Here is a 16,269-nt window from a genome sequence, read left to right on the forward strand (position 1 = left end):
ATTCTGGGTTAACAAGGATTCTTTTTTCCAGGAAAATCAGATTTTACTGTTAACTAGAAGGAAGTAACTAAAACTGAAGTTGGCATTTACAGATAATTGTCTCAAGCAACCTTCAGACAATTTCAGTATACACATCTATTTCTCAAATATTTGCTGCTCATAAAATTATATTTCCATACTGTCAAAGTAAATCTATACTGAAATGATAGATAAACTTATTAGAACATGCTTTGATTAAGAACTTGGCAAAATTGTTGAATTGGTGCAGTGCATTTGAATGAAGCAAATGATATAAGTTTTTATAAATTAAAGGTATTGTTTCTGTGTATAACATTTACAAATCAGTTTTTCCTTATATTACGTATTATTTTTTAACTGCATGGTAATCATAAAATGAATTTTCCTTTTATATTTACAGTGTTGATAAGCTATAACAGTGAAGCAGTTGGCATTGTTATTAAGTAAACTTAAAAAATATTATTTATCATAGTATTTGCTTCAGTAGTATGTTGCATCTGTTCTGTCTTTGCCAGAATATGAAATTTTCTTAATCTCCAGTTTGGAGATTATTCATCCAAAAACTTCACTGAAGTTAGGAATCTTCTTCAAATAGCTTTTGAACATGAGACATAGAATTTTTGTAAGTAACCAAAAGGGTGCATGCAGCAATTAGATAGATATTACGGGTTTCCCAGATACTAGATCCTTCAATGTCATAGCTTTATTTAGAATCTAGTTTAAAAAAATTATGTTGAAAGTGAGATTATACATCTCATTTTACAATTTATTGTTCATTCTTAGAAAGTAGGAAGAAGACAGTATAGTAAGAGAAGAAGAAACTCCATCAACAATAATTTAGAATAAACTTTTGAAAAATTCTATCACTTCCTAGGAAATCCTTTTGTTTTGGTCTTTGAACTTCAAAATACCAACCAGTTACTGGTTCAAGTTAAATCCTTCAACTACATGAGGTTAAAGTGAAAGTCCCCCTGTCTGCTTAATTGTAACTGACTGTGGCAGTCATTCCTGTGATTCTAGCACTCTGGGAGTCTAGGCAGGAGAATTAATAAGTTTGAACCCTGCCTGGGGAATTTAGTCACGTAGCAAGACTCTGTCTCACAATAAAAATAAAAAGGCTCAGGTTGTAGCTCAGTGCAAAGAGTTACTTGGTTCAATCCCAAGTACCACCTTCAGAGGGGAAAAAAGACTAGCAAAGTGTATAGTTTTGTATCTTATGGTCTTTTCCTGTATGTCCATATGTAAGAAATTGAAAAAATATATAAAACTGTTGACAATAGACAGACTGCTTCTGTCAGTTTGATAGTTATCACGTCTCAGCCTTTTGCTTACATATTGGGCATACAGGAATAACTAATCTTGATTTTATAAGAAGCAATATCAGATTAGGGATTTATTATAATAGGGTGTTGTATATGTGTGTGTTTCACATGGTTAAAGATACATTCAAAATAATTTGGAAATATAGGAAGAAAATGCTAACGTTGCCTGTGTGGAGGTGCTGTTCATGGATTGAGGGTTAGATTGGGGAAGTGTTTAAAGAGACATACATTTGAATTAGGTGAAGTATATTAAAAGCTTACTAAAAGTTAGGATTTATGTTTTGTGTCTCGGTATGATAGCTGTCAATGTAGTGGTTATATATAACAGTCATAGGTAAAATATATAGTTAGGTATATCTTGTACTTGAAATTCTGAAAATAAGAGATGTTTGCAGTTTAAAGTTGTAGGTAGGGGTTATGGGTGGGAATAATTTACAGAATTAAGTTGGGTATGTATTGCCTTTGAAGTGATGCATTAAAATGATACAATTTTTATTTTTGTACAAAATTAAAAACTGCTGCATCTTCCATCTACAAAATGAAATTTAAAATATTTTTGTCAAGTTAAATGTAATAAGATAATTGGTTTCCTTATATGTTCTGGTTTTGATGGAGAATTATTACTATACTTTGAAGATTATCTTTGGAAAATATATTTATTGTACCATAATGTAGATGTTTGTAGTTTTTATTCACAGACCTAAAATCTCAAATCTGACTTATTTTATAGGTGAAAGATAAAAAGATGTCTAATACAAATTATATTAACACATGAAATATATGAAAACTAGTTTTAAGTGGATATGAAAACTAGTTTTAAGTGGTTTGAATAAGAAACAGTCTTTTCTGGTCATTACGATTATTTAAATAACTTATGCTAATTTTCTGCACATTGTCCATTTCTTCAAAGGCTAAAGAGGCTAAGCGACTAAAAGAATTCTTAGAAGATTATGATGATGATAGAGATGATCCCAAATACTACAGGTAAAAAGCTTTGCTCTATGAACTCATCTTTTCAGTTTTTTATTAGATGTACTTTCCATGTTTGCCTGAGTACAGAGTTAAGCAGAGTAAGAGTAGGAATGCTCGTTGTAAATCATCTTTTCAGTTAATAGTGTTGTTTTTGCAGTGTGTGTGAGGGTAGGGGTTTTGTTGGATAAGAATTAACAATATTGTGTATTTAGAAGGTTGCAGGTGGGATCCATGATAGCAGTATACCAAAAAATCCTATTTTCTTCCTTCATATATTTTAAGTAGTCCAGTTTATGATTTTTTTTCTTTGTACTGAGGATTGAACTTGGCACCTTACGCTTGCCAGGCAGGCACTTATGCCACTGAGCTATCTCTGTAGACCAGGTCCACTTTCTATTATAACTAGTTTTTGTAACTACTTGGGGTCATGTAGAAATTTTTGTCTTAATTTTTTTTAAAGATCTTTTATTTATTTGGTTTTGTGGGCTTTTTTGGCGGAACTGGGGATTGAACTCGGGTCCTTGCACTTGTCAGGTAAATGCTTATTCTACTGAGCCATCTCCCTGTTCCCCGAAATTTTTGTCTTAAAAGAGTTCTAGAATAGTAAACCAGTTGGGCTAACCAGTTGGACTTGGTGATGTTGCACTCTTGGAATCCCAGCATGTGGAAGGCCCCAGTAGGAGGATCATCACACATTCAGGATAGAGCTACACTGTGAGTTTAAGGCCAGCCTGAGCTCTATCCAATGAGACCCTGTTTCAAAAAAAAGGAAAAAAAGAATAGCAATCCCCCCCTTACCCTGCCATCTTCATATTAATACTTTAGTGTGAAGTGAGAGTTGTAGCGTGTGTTTCTCTTTTCTGTTCAAGCATTTTTTTTTTTTTTTTAATTTTATTTATTTATTTGTGTGTGTATGGCCAGCTCAGCCCACCAGGGGGCAGGGCTGGCTGGCATGTGGTGCTGGGGGATTGAACCGCGGTTAAGTAGGTGCTTTAGACCACTGAGCCATCTCACCAGCCCTGTTCAAGCATTTAGAAATTCCCATTTATGGGCTAGGGAGATAGCTTGGTGGTTTAGACACCTGCCTGGCAAGTTCAATCCCTGGTATCACATGCTGGTCCTGGAACCCTGGGTGTGCCGTGCAGGTCACCAAAACCGAATGTGGTTGCACATGCTTGTAATCCCAGTGTTGGGGAGGCTGAGATAGGAGGATCACAAGTCCAGGCTGCATAGCAAGACCCTGAACTAAATTTTTAAAAAATTTCCATTTATGGCATGGTGAAATTGTCTTGATACTTCCCAGTCAAATTGTATGTTTTTGAGGATCTGGACAAAGTCTTTTTTCTTTAATGTATTTAGTACAGGGTCTTACTACACAGATCAGACTTGTAGTGAGCATCACAAGTGCTGGGGTTACAGGCCTGTGCCACTGCGCCCATTCTCAATCACTGTTGCAGTGCACCCCGGGGGCACTGCCAGCATGGCACGCCAGGGATCGAACCCTGGTTCCTGCATCTGCCTAAGCAGTTGCTTTAAACCACTAAGCTATCTTGCTGTCCTTGGACAAAGTGTTGATACCATTTTATTATCTGTAGTGTGTCTAACATGCTGCAGGAATAGCGAGGGTATTTACATATGGTTACATTTGACAAGCTGTAGCCAAAATAATAAAAATTTTGGGGGCCGCGGAGATGGCTCAGTAGGCTAAGCGCTTGACTGGCAAACGCAGGGATCTGAGTTCAATCCCCGGTTCCGCCCAAAAAAAAAAAAAAAAAATTGGGGGCTGGTGAGATGGCTCGGTCTAAAGCACCTACTTAGAACAAGCTTAGCAAAGCACAGGGACCGCAGTTCTATCCCCCAGCACCACATGCCAGCCAGCCCCGCCCCCTGGTGGCTGAGCTGGCCACACACACACACACACACACACACACACACAGGCTTAAAATAAAAATAAAAATTTTGAAATTAGTCCCCTAAGGACCAAGAGTGCCGAGTGTTTATCCTCAATGTGGAAAATACCACAAGATCAGTAAAATTACCAAATTTAAACCATAAAAAATAGTAGGTAACGTGTACATTCTAGGACATAACGAGCTGTTAAATAGAATTTCCATTGCTTCTGCACTAGTGAGATTTTTCTGTGCTGGAATGGTTTTATTGAGGATGGGTGTTACTGTTTTTAAATGATACTGGGAGCAAAGTCCTTGTACATACTAACCACACTTTCCTACTGAGTTGTACCCTCAGGCCCAGAACTGTTGTTGTACTTTGGTTCTTTTTAGACTGGGTCTTACTACATAGCTCAGGCTATCATTGAATACATGGTGATCTTTGTGCTTCAGCCTCCAAATGCTGGGATTACAGGTGTGTGCCTTCTTGCCTGGTCTCAGAACTATTCATTTGTTCTAACCACCTAACAGTCTAATTATTTAAATACAGGATGATAAAAAACATTGGAATTTTTGTCTTTAATTTTTATAAGATAACAAGAAATACCAATTTTGTCAAATTTATTTAATACAAGAATTGACTAGTTGAAATGACACTTGTCCAAGCAATACTAGGACAGTCAATACTTAAATATACTGCCTGAGTGATGCTTAAGGTAAACTTAAGTAATTAAAACAAGGGATTATCAAGGTGAAGCGTGGTAATGAGAAGACAATGCTGTTATCACGTAAAAAGCCAGCTATTGCTGTTTGTAGACACATTAAGACAATCTTTGTCTCCTTGGCGTGCAGTCCTTATTGTTGACAAAAGGTGCTGTTGTAAGGATATGTAGTGATACTAAGTGAGGCCTGCTACTCTTGCAGGGGGAGTGCTCTTCAAAAACGGTTGCGTGACAGGGAAAAGGAAATGGAAGCAGATGAACGGGATAGGAAGAGAGAGAAGGAAGAGCTTGAAGAAATCAGGCAACGCCTTCTGGCAGAAGGGCACCCAGATCCAGATGGAGAGCTCCAGAGGGTAAGATACTATAGTACCTACCATGATTTTAAGATTATTGTGTCATTTTAAAGCCAACCGTGGTAATGTTTAATTTTATAATACACATTATGTTTCATAGAACTTGCTATTTTGTTGGAAGTATCTGTCTTATGGGCACTGGGAATCAAACTCAAAAACCACTTGTTTATGAGGTAGATATTGTGCTGCTGAGCTATATCTCCAGCTCCTTGATGAAGGTTTTTAGTACTTATAATGTAAAACCATCAGTGTTAGTTGATTCACACCTTGATTTACAAATTGAGTTATGACTCAGTTCTAAACATCTGGGCTGGGGTAATAGCTCAGTGGCATACTTGTGTGCCTGACAAGCACTATGTTCTAAGTTGGATCCCTGGTACCCCCCCCCTCCAAGAAAAAGAAACCTTATAGAATCAAACAATTGTAAGTCATTTAATTTGTAAACATCTCATGAACAAACGGTTCCTTTAGTTTTGGTGACCTTCATAAAATTTTGTTGGGATTCCTTCCTATAACTTGACATTTAATAAAGTTTTGTGACTTGAGTCTTATCACTTACTAGAACGTTTCTTTAGCAGCCTGTCATTTTAAGAAGAAATACACTGGGTGATAGGTCATGACATACCGAAATTTATATTCAAGAGTAGGTTGTCATTGTTGAAAAGTTTTTAGCTTTTACTTATCATGAATCTAGTTGTAGATGAATTTTGCATGCCAATTTTTAATAGTTTCTTTTTTTTAAATTAAAGTTATTTGATACAGGGTCTCACTGCGCCGCTCAGACTCGTAGTGATCCTCCTGTCTCAGCCTCCCAGCACTGATGGATTATATGTGTGTACCACCACACCCCAATTTCAGGGCTGGCATAGTATGTCCAGGTTTCCGGGGCTGGCACAGCATGTGGTATTGGGGATCCAATTTGGATCCTTGTGCTTGCCAGGCAGGTTCTTAGACCGCGCAGCTATATCCCCAGCTCCTAAAGAAGTTTCTTGCTATGTGTATATTGCTCAGGCTGGGTTTGAAATGAAGATTTTCCTGCCTCAGCTTCCTAAGTAGCTGAGATTATAGACATGTGCCACCTGGCCCAGCACTCAACTTTTTTTTTTTAATCTGTCAAGTGTTAAAACTTTGTCTCTTTATGCATTCCTTTTAGAAACTTTTGTTGTCATTGATGAAGCGCTTATACTTTATCATTGTTATTAATGAAGCAAAATGTTCAGACAGCACTGAAAACAAAAATGAAACAATATTTCATCACCTAATTTTTAATAACCCCTACAGTAGCTTCTTTGTCATACATCTTTTATGGATTGGGATATTCATGTTGGTATAGGCCTTTGGCACCCCAAATGCCTTTTATTCTGAATTTCTCGTTTTTCCCTGTTGTATATCAGTACCCAGATGACTACTAGCGTCAGTCTTTTCCTAAAGAGAACAAATAATTGTATATGATCATCCTCAAGGGTTTGGCTTGCCCTTTATCTATTATTTAGTGTTCTAAAATAAAACTTCCATTAGAAATTCTTTAATAAAGATTTATTGTAAACTAAAAAGCAAGTCTATTTCAGTGTTTTTTTGTTTCTTTTCTTTTCTTTTTTTTTTTGTCGGAACCAGGGCTTGAAGTCAGGCCCTTGCGCTTGCCAGGCAAGTGCTTATTCTGCTAGGCCATCTCCCTGGCCCCAAGTTTATTTCAAGTTAATCAGTTAATTTTTGGTTGTAGATTGAACAAGAGGCTGAGAGACGCAGACAACCACAAATAAAGCAGGAGCCAGAATCAGAGGAAGAAGAGGAAGAAAAGCAAGAAAAGGAAGAAAAACGAGAAGAACCTATGGAAGAAGAAGAGGAGCCTGAGCAAAAGCCTTGTCTGAAACCCACTCTGAGGCCCATCAGCTCTGCCCCATCTGTTTCTTCTGCCAGTGGCAATGCAACACCCAATACTCCTGGGGACGAGTCTCCCTGTGGTATTATTATTCCTCATGAAAACTCACCAGATCAACAGCAACCCGAAGAGCACAGGCCAAAAATAGGATTAAGCCTCAAACTGGGTGTGTTAGCATTTCTATCCTTTTTCTCTCCCTTCTCCCTGCAAGTTCCTATATTTTTAAGGGAAGAAGTTATACTGCTTGATAGGTAGATAGAAAAGTACTCAAAAATGTCTTTTTAGCTCATAATTGTTTTCATAGTCCTACTAGTGCTCCTATATCTGCAGCTGCCTCGAGTGCTGAGAAGAAGTGAAAAAGTTAAATTTGCTATAGCACTTGTGAGTAGTGAGTTACTTTTTCCAGTCGGGCACTTGTGAAAGTATTTGGACTGTTTTAGAGGGATGGTGGGTTGTCAGATACAAGATTTGAAATTAATACCATGCTAAAACGGTGTTTTTACTATAGGTGCTTCTAATAGTCCTGGTCAGCCCAATTCTGTGAAAAGGAAGAAACTACCTGTAGATAGTGTATTTAACAAATTTGAGGATGAAGATAGTGACGACGTACCACGAAAAAGGAAACTTGTTCCATTGGATTATGGTGAAGATGATAAAAATGCTACCAAAGGCACTGTGAACACTGAAGAGAAACGCAAACATATAAAGAGTCTTATTGAGAAAATCCCAACAGCCAAACCTGAGCTCTTTGCTTATCCTCTGGATTGGTCTATTGTGGATTCTGTGAGTAGTGGTTGGTTTTTCATCAGATTGTTGGGACTGGTTCTTAATGTGTCATACAATTCATTTGATTCCATTAATGACAAAAAGATAATCTTCTTGATACCATGGAAATGCCATGGTCAGAAAATTTATATTCGGGAAATTCTTGGTCTTCTAAGAATTCTTCCAAATTCTTGAAGTTTTCTTAGATTAGAAATGAATCATTATTTTCTTATATTTGTCTAAGTAATGTGAATGGACATAGGTAGTATATTTTCATCTTATAACTTGTGAGTCTTTAATACTGTAAAAAAGACTTTAGTTCATTAAATGTGCTTTGTTTTGCAGATGCTGATGGAACGACGAATTAGACCATGGATTAATAAGAAAATCATAGAATACATAGGTGAAGAAGAAGCTACATTAGTTGATTTTGTTTGTTCAAAGGTTGGTCTTTTATTCCTTGTACCACCAGCGTTTTATGTTATACTTCAAAACATTAGACTCTTCCTCAAGTCTTGCTTAGTGAAGTGCATGATAGTTCAGTTTCTGTTCAGTGATCCATTGCTGCTTTAATGAACCCTTGACAGATTGGCTGGCTGTGTCAATTATGGTTGCTTTATCTGATGCTGAGAATGAATGCCACGTCCCCATCTGTCTTGTCTTGGTTTAGAATACTGCTGAAGTGTAGGCAAGGTTTTATGGAGGTAGCCTATAGCTTGTCTCATGATCCTTCTTTGTTAGTGATTCTTGTTTTTTTTAAGACTGGATTTCCCTATGTAGTGCAGGCAAGCCTCGGAATTTCTTGCAGTTTTTCTGCAACTGCCTCCCAAGTACTGGGATTATAGGTATGCAGTATCATACCCACAACAGTCACCCATTTTAAAATAGTAAAATGGTTCCTTCCATATTATAAGTGGCCAATGTTCACTGACTGATTACTAACTTCTTGAAAGGTACTGTTAACATTTTGAAGTATAAGTCTCTAATGTTATCTCCATTTTAACACATGAAGAAATTAATGATTATGTTTTGGCCATGGTTGTATAAGTAGCCGGGTCTTGCCCCTTGTACTTAGGCTCTTAACCTCCAAAGTATATCATATGCTATCCTGAAAGCATAGTATTTTCTTTAGTGAATGGTTACTTTAGAGGAAGCACCATATTCTGTAAACTTCTAGCTATACCATTCTTCCAAATTGCCCTTTTAACATTATGAAGATGAAATTTAGCTGAATATGGTAGCGCATGCATGGTATCCCAGCACTACAGTTGTTGAGGCAGGAAAATTGCCAGAAGTTCAGGCCAGCATTGGGCTGCATAGTGAGACCCTGTCTCAAAACAAAATGTAAGCCTAGGCTGCCTTCTCACGTGTAATTGTTATAGCATTCTAAACTGTGAAAGTAGGGTTTGACTATGAGAAAATTGATACTATAGTGATTAAGATCCCATAACAAAAAGCTTATATAGAGAGTTGCTTAGCCTCAAGGAATTCCTGTATCACTTTGAGAATGTGTACTTTAAAACTTACTGTGCTGCTTTTTGTTTTCTTTCACCATGATACTGTTTTTTTTTCAGGTTATGGCCCATAGTTCACCTCAGAGCATTTTAGATGATGTTGCCATGGTAAGTTAGAATTCATTCTAATTTTAGTTGATATCAATGTAAACACAAGTTTTAAATTAATTTTCTTATTTTAATTGATATCTATGTAAACATAAGTTTTGAATTTGTTTTCTCCCTCTGTTGGTTTAAGAATTTATAGGTCCAAATTAAAATTTAATGTGTATTGAGGTTAAAAGCACCCACAGTATGACATTTTTAGTGTGTCATTTAAAAATTAGGGTTTTTGAGAAATCTTCTGTACCTTCTCTTCCCCTTTTCTGATTTATATAAATTTAAATCATAGGCCAGGATTTATTGATGTATTTATTAAGTGGTCCTTTTTAAAAATTATTTAGTACAGCGTCTACAGGTTCTCACTACACAGATTGGACTCATAGTGATCCTCCTGTTTTCAGCCTCCTAAGTGCTGGGATTATAGGTATACACCACCATACCTAGTCTCAGTTGCCGGATCAGCATGCCCTGGGGGCATGGCTGGCACAGCACACTGGGGATTGAACCCTGGTCCCTGTATCTGCCTAAACAGGCACTTTAATCCACTGAGTTACCTGGCTGGTCCTAAGTGCTCACTTAATAAAGCAGTGTGCTAGAAGCATGAAAGGTAGATTTTGTTCTGGGAGGAATATAGTGTACAGATGCTGAAACAATAATAGCAGTGGCAAACCTTTTAGAGACTTGTGCACAGACTTCAATCTGAAACCCACGCAATTATTTCAAAGTGTCAATCCTGCAATTAAACTTGAGTACTTAGGTCTTAGTTTAGAAAAAACAACTCATGCATTAACGTCTTTGTTTTAAAAGGAAAACAACACACATGCCATAGGTTTGTGACCACTGAACTATAGTGTACTTGTTGTAACAAAGTTGGCTCAGGTTGGGGAGATAACGCTCAGGGGTCTAAGCGCTTGCCTGGCAAGTTCAAGGACCCAGGTTCCATTCCCAGTACGACATGTTGTGCTGGCCCTTGAGCCCCAAAACTGTGTGGTGGTGCACACCTGTAATCTCAGTGCTGGGGAGACTGAGACAGTAGGATCACTATGCATCTGACCTTCATAATGAGACCCTGCACAAATAAATAAATGAAAGATTTTTTTAACCCCACCCCCCCAAAGTCTGCTCTGTTACAGAGGAAATAGAACATTTGGTGGTGTGGAGGTCAGTTAAGGAGAGTGTTAATAGGCATTATGTAAATTCAGACATGAAGTTTAGCTATTTTATCATTTTTGGTGGGTATGTGCAGTATTTACACATCAAATCTGCATTTAATTCGGGATTAGAGTCAGTTATTGCATTTATTTTACATGGTGATTTTATGAGAAAAGAAAGGCAAAAAAAAAAAGAAAAGGAAGGGAAAGAAAATTGATCATAAAAGGGAGGAAGTAATTAAATGAACTATGAGATCCTCATTAAAAAGAGAAAAAGACGGGGCTGGTGAGATGGCTCAGTGGTCTAAAGCACCTACTTAGAACAAGCTTAGCAAAGCACAGGGACCGCGGTTCTATCCCCCAGCACCACATGCCAGCCAGCCAGCCCCGCCCCCTGGTGGTTTAGCTGGCCACACACACACACAAATAAATAAAATTTAAAAAAAAATAAATTTAAAAAAAAAAGAGAAAAAGAATAATGCCCAAAGAAAACTGGAAAAAAAAAAGCAGGTGAAAGGGCTGGCAGGTTCGGTCCAGGGGCCTGCCGTGCCAGCCCTGCCCCCAGGGTGCGCTGAAACAGCAATTGAGACTAGGTGTGGTGGCGTGTGCCTATAATCCCAGCTCTTGGGAGGCTATAAACAGGCAGATCACTATCTAGTAGTGTGACCTTGGACACCCTGTAGACCCTTCCCTAAAATTAAAAAAAAATAATAATAAACAATCAAACATACAAAAAAGAAAACTGATGTTTTCAGTGAACTAAGGATTTGAATTCCAGTGAAGTTATGGGAGGTATGGAGCACCTGTGGTCAGAAAGTAGCATGTTAAGATGTAAATATGTAAGTGGTGGCTTAGTCCATGTGATGATAAGGTACAACATGTGGCCAATACAAAATTCTGGGGGCTAGGGGTGATGGGAAATTGCTATAATTCCATCCTCTGGTAGGCTGAGTCAGGAAAATTGCAAGATTGAGCACAACCTGGGTAATTTAGTGACTTGGCAAGACCTGTCATAAAATAAAAAAGTAGTAGGGAATAGCTTAATGCAAAAAGTAGTAGGGATATAGCTTAGTTCAATCCCCAGTCCTAATAAAAGAAAAAAAATCCTGGGTGTTAGAGACATGGACATTGAGAAAAATGCTGGAAAGGTATGTAAACATTCATTTCACATGGGGAAAGACTAGTGTCTGCAAGATGATTATTGTTGGAAGGATAGTGATATAGTGTGATCTTTTGACTGTTCTGTGCATGGACAGAAAGAGTGAAGATAACAGTGTTGGGAAAGACTCACAGGCACCGGCCACAAAGTCACACTGACACTCAGTGCAAGCAAAGCGAGGGCTTGAGCAAAAAGGCTGTTGCCTTGTCTTTGGTTTTCAATTTTATATATCTTGAGTCTTAGCCTTCAGGTTACTTCAGGGTGAATATAACAAGATCCTATTATGTGTCCAAGATTAATGTTTAGGCTATACTATACGTGAGAAACTGCTAGGCATCTGGGAGCAAGGACACAAACACAGGGTGTCTGTCCTTGAGTACCAAGTATTCTTAGTTGCTCTGCAGCTGTTGCTGCCCTGTTTTCTTTTTCCTCCTCCCACATGCCCTGCAGATTATTTAGCATGTCTTTTTGTTAACTCTTTCTTTCTTTTTTTTTAATTTTATTTATGTTGTGTGTGTGTGTGTGTGTGTGTGTGTGTGTGTGTGTGGCCAGCTCAGCCCACCAGGGGGCGGGGCTGGCTGGTATGTGGTGCTGGGGGATCGAACTGCGGTCCCTGTGCTTTGCTAAGCCTGTTCCAAGTAGGTGCTTTAGACCACTGAGCCATCTCACCAGCCCCTGTTAACTCTTTCTTATCCCAACAATACAGCATCTTGTACTGGAGACCCACTAAATAGTTCATGCTAGCATCACTGGGGCAGCACATTTATGTATCTGAGCATTGCCTGGGCTTGTGTCATTTCAACCAATTGATTTTTTTTTTTATTTTTATTTTTATTTATATTTGTGTGTGTGTGTGTGTGTGGCCAGCTCAGTCCACCAGGGGGCGGGGCTGGCTGGCATGTGGTGCTGGGGGATTGAACCGTGGTCCCCGTGCTTTTTTGCGAAGCTTGTTCTAAGTAGGTGCCCTAGACCACTGAGCCATCTCACCAGCCCCACAACCAATTGATTCTTACGTTGAATAAATTTGATAAATTGTCATTTTTATATTTCCTGTTATATTATCTTGCAAAAGTTAATGAGAAAATATGTGACTTTTGGTTATCCTGTATTTAAATAATTGGACTGGTAAGTGGTTAAAGTTTGAGTAAAAAACTTTTTTTTAGAGGAGCTGGCCTTGAACTCCCTATGTAGTACAGGCTGGCCTTGAACTTTCTCAGCATTTGTCCTGCCTCAGCCTTCCAGCTTCTGGAGTTACAGAAATATGCTACCATGAGAAGAACTTTCTGAGAAGGTGCCCACAATGTCAGGAGTCCTACAGAACAGATGAAGGGTTTCCATTAAAATAAAATATGAAAAAACAAAAATAAACTGATTGAAAGTTAAAGATGGTTAGTGTGAAATGGAATAAGAATCTAAAGGGCAGGGGTCCTGGCCCTAGCTCAGTTCTTTAAGTGACTGCTTCCACAAAGCTGTCAGCCTCAGGGTGCTGTAGTTCGATCCCCACAACACTCCAGCCAGCCAAACCACCCCTGAGGGCATTCGGAGCAAAAAAAAAAAAAAATCTAAAGGGCAGGGTTAGAATGCAACAATGGGTCAAGTCAGTCCTCCTGCAGAATAAGTACCAAACATTGTATGATAAGTAACTTGGAAACTTGGATTTTGACTGCTAACAAAGATGTCGGAGAAAGATAAAGTAGGGTTCTTAAAAGTAGTTTTGGGGTAAAGATGCTTTTTTTCTTTTTTTTTTTTTGGCGGAACCGGGGATTGAACTCAGGTCCGTGCGCTTGCCAGGGAAGCACTTATTCCACTGAGCCATCTCCCTGGCCCCGGGTCAAGATGCTTTGTGTCCATGCACTATGTGATGTCTGGTAACATTTGTTTTCTTTTGCCTGGCCAACCTGATACTGTTGTTTAGAGTTCATAAAAAATGAAACAAAAAAAAGCACTTGTAAAGTTTGCTGCTTTCATGATGCTTAGAGTCAAGACAAAAGGAGAAATGTAAATAGCCTTATTTGAAGGTACTTATTCTGCAGGAACTTTGGGTCGGGGGTAGATTTTGAACTTCTTCAGCTTCCTCTGAGTGTCATGCTTGGTAGAGAAAGGGTGTTGCCTGGGTAAAGAAATATTTGAAAAGTCAAGTGTTCTACATGCATACAATGGCACATGCTTATAATCCCAGTTACAGTGGACCCCTAGCTTACAAGCTCAATTTTTCTGCACAGCTTGGTTGGTAAGTCACGACAATTTTTCTCATAAATGAGAATACATACAGTGCATTCCAAACCTCTCAAAGCATCCCTTAACCTTTCATAATAAAAAAGGATTGTATAATATTCATAATTTATCAGAAACACTAATAGTTTTCCTAGTTTATTCACCAAGAAGTTACAAAATGTCTAGTTTATCAGAAAGTTTCTTTTTTCAAAAAAATATTTATTTGGTACAGGGCCTAACTATGCAGGTTGGACTCACAGTGGTCCGCCTGCCTCAGCCTCCCCAGTGCTGGGACTATAGGCATCTGCCACCATGCCCAGTTTTGGTCTCCCTAGCCCCCATCAGAAACAATTTGATACTGTACTCTATTCAAGCTAACATCTTTGGCTTAAAGGCAGGGATACTGAAATGAAAGTTGGTTAGCTGGCAAGATAGCTCAGCAGCATAAGGGCCTGCCTAGCAAGCGCAAGGTCCTGAGTTCAATACTTGTATCCCCTCACTATCCTCCCCCCCCCCAAAAAAAAAAGGAAAAAGAAAAAATGGATGGTGGTGGTTGTTTGGAAGGAGAGTCCCCTTCCAAAAGAACATAAGGGTTTTGACTCTTGTACCCTTTTTGTCCTTTGTCTTTCACTTACTACAACTTGCTTCTGGCTCACTAGTTCCTAACCTTTTCAGAACTAAAAACTGGTATAAAATTGTCTGTTTCTGTCCTTTCTGTAACACTGTTGTGTAGTATGACATTACATTGTCTTTGAGCAAGTAAATGCAACAATTAGCTTTTTCTTTGTCTGGGTTGATCTTCTGTACAAGTACATGTAGTAGTAGCTCTCCATTTTTTCCCCTGGATTTCCTTTATTTCAGAATGAGAACTTCGTTGCACTAATTATTGATACGCCCCCCCCCGAAAGCTCCCCAGCTGCCATTCTCTGTTGCTGAGCCAGAAGTTGCCATAGTTCCTCTAAGTGTTCGTTCACCAGTTCCTCCTCACTACTGTCTACCTGCTAGAAATGTTGATTTAGGATTTCTCAACTAACACTACCTAGGACAGGATGTAGTAGTGTTCCTTACAGAACTCTTTAAGGCTTAAATCTGTGTCTGAGGCCATCTGGAACATTTCCTTTGTGTATAGCCCAAATCTCATGGGTGAGCAGGAGCATTGTCCATGATGACATCCTCAAGTGGGAAGTCTTTGTCCTTTTTAGATATTTCTCTCTCTCTCTCTCTCTCTCTCTCTCTCTCTCTCTCTCTCTCTCTCTCTCTCTTTTTTTTTTTTGGTGGAATCAGGGATTGAACTCAGGCCCTTGTGCTTGCCAGGCAAGCACCTATTCTACCAAGCTATCTCCCCATTCCCGATATTTCTTAATAGTAGGGAAGAAAGCTTCCTGATTCCATCAAGAAAAAATACTCTTTATTACCCTGGTTTTTGTGTTAGAGCTCCACATGATCCCTACTCTGTTCTGCATGTTTGCCTGTCTATTCATCACGTCTCATGTCTGAGACCCTGAAGAAAGGGTCTCAGAGTCATAAATTAGAGAGGCAACCATTTGAGTTGGCACATAGCAATAAGGCTCATCTATTCTTCATAGGCTTCTATCCTGGCACTTCTCTTCCTGGATAATGTCTATTCTCATGGGCATTTTCTTCCAGAAAAGGCCAGTTTTATCCTAGTTGAAAACTTGTTGGAAAAAAAAAAAAAGTTGAGAGCCAAAGTCATGTTTATGTGTGTCATCATTTCAGAGTGGTATACGTAATGCTCAGTGACCCTCTGATCAGCATTGGCTGCTTTTCCATGCCTAGTTTACACCCTGAACCCATTTGTCCTTTTAAAATTGTGAAACCATCCCTTCCTGTCATGAAATGTTTTGCTCATGTCCTTATTGATGGATCATCCTTTACAAGATCTGCATATGTATCCCTAGCTTTTTCACAAATTATAGACTCAGGTTGTAACCTACCATCTGCCTTTGTACCTTGTCGAACACTGTTGAGCATGACTTACTAATTTGGGTAACATCTTTAGCAACAGTAGCTTCCTTATGCAAATCTTTTCTATGTAAGATTATCAAGATGGTGAATTTTTTTTATTTTATTTTACTTTATTTTTTTTTAAATATATTTATTTATTACATTTATTGTGTGTGTGTGTGTGTGGCCAGCTCAGCCCACCAGGGGGCGGGGCTGGCTGGCATGTGGTGCTGGGGATCGAACC

General features: G+C 38.6%; 1 protein-coding gene across 1 annotated transcript in view; it reads left to right on the forward strand.

Annotated features, from left to right (window-relative positions):
* Rbm25 (RNA binding motif protein 25) overlaps positions 1-16,269 on the forward strand; it is a 72,439-nt gene that overhangs the window by 45,144 nt on the left and 11,026 nt on the right. The window contains exons 13-18 of the mRNA XM_012517194.2: positions 2,251-2,324; positions 5,126-5,276; positions 6,997-7,321; positions 7,664-7,938; positions 8,266-8,364; positions 9,495-9,542. Coding sequence (XP_012372648.2) covers positions 2,251-2,324; positions 5,126-5,276; positions 6,997-7,321; positions 7,664-7,938; positions 8,266-8,364; positions 9,495-9,542 — 972 coding nt within the window. The remainder of the gene's footprint in view (positions 1-2,250; positions 2,325-5,125; positions 5,277-6,996; positions 7,322-7,663; positions 7,939-8,265; positions 8,365-9,494; positions 9,543-16,269) is intronic.

This window comes from Octodon degus, unplaced genomic scaffold (assembly GCF_000260255.1).
Source record: "Octodon degus isolate 3935 unplaced genomic scaffold, OctDeg1.0 scaffold00007, whole genome shotgun sequence".
NCBI classification, from domain to species: Eukaryota; Metazoa; Chordata; class Mammalia; order Rodentia; family Octodontidae; genus Octodon; species Octodon degus.